Source organism: Pteropus vampyrus, unplaced genomic scaffold (genome assembly GCF_000151845.1).
Source record: "Pteropus vampyrus isolate Shadow unplaced genomic scaffold, Pvam_2.0 Scaffold170, whole genome shotgun sequence".
In the NCBI taxonomy this organism is placed as follows: Eukaryota; Metazoa; Chordata; class Mammalia; order Chiroptera; family Pteropodidae; genus Pteropus; species Pteropus vampyrus.
The window spans coordinates 3,627,422-3,631,762 of NW_011888951.1; the positions used below are offsets into that span (position 1 = coordinate 3,627,422).

The window sequence follows — 4,341 nt, forward strand, 5'->3', positions numbered from 1 at the left end:
CTGTCTCCTCAGTACAATAAAATTGCTGTGCTGTACTTGGTTCCTTTACCCTATGCCAGGGTCTAGTAAATGACTCTAGGAAGAAAGCCAGGGAAACTGTAGAGCTCATTTTATTTTTTTCCCTCCTATCGGGGATTAGAATCTTTGGTACCTTTTGTCTAATGTCTAGAAAAAAATTTCAAGTTTCTCCCCCAGCTTTTTACTCGTTATGGCTAAGGGCTAGTCTGGTACCAGTTACTCATGGCCCAGAGTATAAATATCTGCTTATATAAATTTCTATCATATCTTCTTAATGATATGTAAATATTTCACTACCTGGATATTTTAACATTATTTAACATTCTATATTGCTCGATCTCTAGTTTATTTAGAATTATTTGCTGTTATAAGTAATGGTGCAAAATAATGGTGTAAAAATAAGCATTTGAGCATAATTTTAAAATTAAAGGTAGACTACTTAACTGTTTATCAAGAGGAATGTGGCTACATATATTACTGATAAGTTCATTTAATGAGCATATAGCCATATGCTTTGGGTTGAATTGTGTCTCTCAAAAAAAATTGGTTAAAGTTCTAACCCCAAATACTTCAGAATGTGACTTTATTTGGAAATAGGGTTGTTGCTGATGTAATTAGTTAAGATAAGGTCATCAGGGTAAGCCCTAATCCAATGTGTCTGGTGTTCTTATGAAAAGTAGAGATTTAGACACAGAAACAGACACACACAGAAGATGATGTGAAGATACATAGGGAGAAGATGGCCATCTGACTAGAGTGATGCATCTGCAAGCCAAGGAATGTCAAGGAATTGTCACCGAACACCAGAACTAGAAGAGGCAAGGAAGAATTCTTCCCTAGAGTCATCAGAAAAAGCATGGCCCTACTGATACCTTAATTTTAGACTTCTAACCTCCACAACTAAGAGGCAAAATGGTCCTGTTGTTTTAAACCACCCATCTGTGGTACTTTGTTACAGTAACTCTAGGAACTAATATACCATATAATAAAGATTATGTAATTATCACAAATCATGTTGTCAAAAACTTTCTAAAATATAGAAAAATGCTCATTATAACATGTGAAAAAGGTAGTACTATTCCCATCTAATCAATGTGGAAACTGAGGCTTCATGCTTTGTTCTTTGTTGCATATGTCGTATATAGTACATGGTTTGTTCTTTTGTCCTGTTGTGTGTTGTTTGCTCTTATGTATTATGTAATTATTAAAAGCTATCAGCAGCTTTCATTACAACTTTTACATGGAAATTGAGACATAAATTCCATTTAACATACACAAAATAAGCCAGGGAAGCAAGAAAGTAGGTACCATAAACATCAGATCTCCTTAAGACCTGCTGAACAAAAGAACTCACTGTAAGCTCATCTTTAGATCCCGTAAGGTTAGAACAGTGTAAATCTCCTTCAACATTGTCATTCAGTATCTACTTTCACCAAGCTCATTCCGAAAGCATAAATTTAGTTTATAACCTAAGATTCTCTTACATTGTATTTTTTTTTAAGTCAGTGTCCTTAAAAATCAATTCAATACACGATTCAGAAATGGCTTTCCTATGTAAGGAAAATTTCTCTTGGAAAAGAAAAACATAGTTTCTTTTTGGTACATACGATTCTTACTGCAGACATGTTGCATGGCCCAAACAGCCCATAGCTGGACTCCTGGTGTTGTGAAACAGCCAAGTAATGGGAAAAATGGATTAAAGGACCTAAAAGTTCAAAAGAAAATAAGTTACATCCTATCTTAGTGTCATTTTCTAAAGCAATAATTCCTGAGCTTTTCATTCTAGAAATTTCATTCAACTATTCTTAAACTAACATAAATGAGCTATAGTATACCTTTCCTTTGTCTTAGCCATTTGAGTAAGGATCATATTCTGACAAGTCTTGGCAAAGAAGATGGAAGGTGACCAGATAAGGTACTAACACAGAAAAATATTTTTTCCAAAAGTACTTTTTTGGTATTGAAGATAAATATTTGAAGAATAGCATACCTTGGTTGGAAAACTTAGAAAAGGAGAAGTTAGTTGGTAACTAACTGATAGAACACCATGAAGGAGGTCTAGAATTAGCCTTTCTATTTCTATTGGTCTTTTGCATAAAAATGGGTAGAATATAAATTGGGGAACTCAAAACTGTTGGCAGCATCAACATTTATGAAGTATACAACAAAAATAATTTGTAATAATATTATTTATGCAGCAATCTGGAATACCTCAGTTAATTAGTAACTTAACTATCAAGTCACCTTAATGGTTATAAAAAGAGTTAGGCATCCACTATGCACTTTAATAAATTATTACAAATTGTTTCCCAAACTAATCTGGTGCTGCTTCTAGTTCTTTCAAAGTGTCATCCTGCTTTAGACCTCCTTGCATTAATATACTGTTTCCTATTCCTAAAATCTTCTGCCCCTACTTAATTATCTCTCAAAACTCAGCTTCACTTTCCTCTGGAAGCTTTTTCACATTTTTCAGTGCAGATTTAAGTAACTTCATCTTTAATTTCATAGTATTCTATGCACAAAATTATCATAATAGTGAGTTATAGCTGATCGCATTTGGCTCCCCTTACTAGGCTGTAAGGTTCTTGTGTTCAGGTACCATGTCTTACTCAAAGCCAGTAAGGAAGATAGATGCCTGAGGAAAAAATTATACATCCAGTAGGAATGACCTCTAGACAAGCCAAATGGATAGGTTACTGACTTAATATTAATTATCTTGTTAATTACCTGTATGCTACCATCTCACACTCTGGAGTTGGCCATTTCAAAATAGCTGAATGCTGCAAGACACAAGACACACAAGAAAGGATTAAAATACTTATTTAGCATTGCATTATTGCATTAGGCTCTGACAGTTTAACCACTATCAATGTTGTTTCTATGCTTCTAGAAAACACCAAATGACCCTACCAGATCATCCAGAAGAGAATTCCTCTGGCTACGGCTCAAAGTCCAAGCTTGTTCACCTCTAGATATTAAATGGGCAATAATTCCTGCTGCAAAGTAACTGACTTCCACTTCAACACTGTGTAGGAGGCTACTGATGTGGTCTATAAAATCCTTCCACATTAATTCAGAATGCAATTCTTGTACTTCAGCTATATTGTTCTGGAAAGAAAGAGAAGATATAAAAATTAAAGTAATATGTGTAGTAAATGACCCTTCGTATTCTAAGAAACAATAGAGATTGCAATGATTTAAACATGTATCTGCATATAGACAACAAGTGAAGACTTGCTACGTTAGCAGTGAGATTATGGGTGATTTTTTTCTCTTTCCTAAACAATCATAAATAAATAATAGTAAGTTCCTTTTCAGGCAAAATGGTAAAATACATAACCTAAAAATTTCCTGATATATAATATCTAGAAATGCTGGGTGAAAAATAGCTAAAAATCTTTAAATTTGTAACATTATTTGCTGGGATAAAAAGCAAACGGAACCAAACTGGAGCAGTAACAGGCCATCACTAACATGTAGGGACAGAGAACTGGGTTTTAATAGCCATGCTAGGGCACAAGGTAAGGGCTAAAAATTGGAACTAAGACTTCACATAAAGATAAGGACTTTCAAAGCGTTACACCTCAATAAAAGAGTGGACTGACATAGATACATGAGAAATAAACCTATTGTAATATGGCCTCTGGCCTAAAAGGAGAAGTCTTTCCTTGTAATTTATAACTAGGCACCTGCCCTTATGATTCAAATTATTTTAGTTGTGTGGTCTGGAGAAACTCCAAGCTGAGCAATAACAGCAAGAGAAGTAGGAGGAAAACCAGGAAAATTTGGTATCTAGAAAGCAGAGGGGTGAATGTATCAAAAAGATGAAAAGATTAGCAGTTCTGAATAATGTGAAGAGCCCAAGTAAGATAAAGACATAAAGAATCCATTTGTTGAGCAATATAGTGACTGTGTGTCTTAAAAATGTCATAGCCTTAAATCTCTACTGATTGCCAAAGTTTGCCTGTTGGCCTACAGAACGTAGGTGTTTCAACTTGACTTGAGGTGTGGTGGCTTCCCTTGGCAGTACATAAGGAAGAATTCTGTTCACATGAGAAACAATTGAGGGGTTTCCAATTTATATAATTGATGTTCTCCCAAAGGATCTATGATCCAATTTATCTCATTACTCTAAAGATGAATCCTCATTCTTTTTAATTAAAAAAAATTTTTAATAAATCTTTTTCTTCAATTATACATTCAATATTATTTTATATTAGTTTCCAGTGTACAGCATAGTGACTAGACATTTATATAACTGATCATGGGGACTGATCATCCCCATGATCAGTCTAGCACCCACCTGGCATCATACATAATTAT

At 34.3% G+C, this 4,341-nt stretch overlaps 1 protein-coding gene across 1 annotated transcript in view; it reads right to left on the reverse strand.

Moving 5' to 3' along the window:
- The window catches only part of ZYG11B (zyg-11 family member B, cell cycle regulator), a 66,053-nt gene that overhangs the window by 15,209 nt on the left and 46,503 nt on the right, over positions 1 to 4,341 (reverse strand). The window contains exons 11-13 of the mRNA XM_011370477.2: positions 2,929 to 3,126; positions 2,746 to 2,798; positions 1,626 to 1,723 (exon numbers count right to left, since the gene is read on the reverse strand). Coding sequence (XP_011368779.1) covers positions 1,626 to 1,723; positions 2,746 to 2,798; positions 2,929 to 3,126 — 349 coding nt within the window. The remainder of the gene's footprint in view (positions 1 to 1,625; positions 1,724 to 2,745; positions 2,799 to 2,928; positions 3,127 to 4,341) is intronic.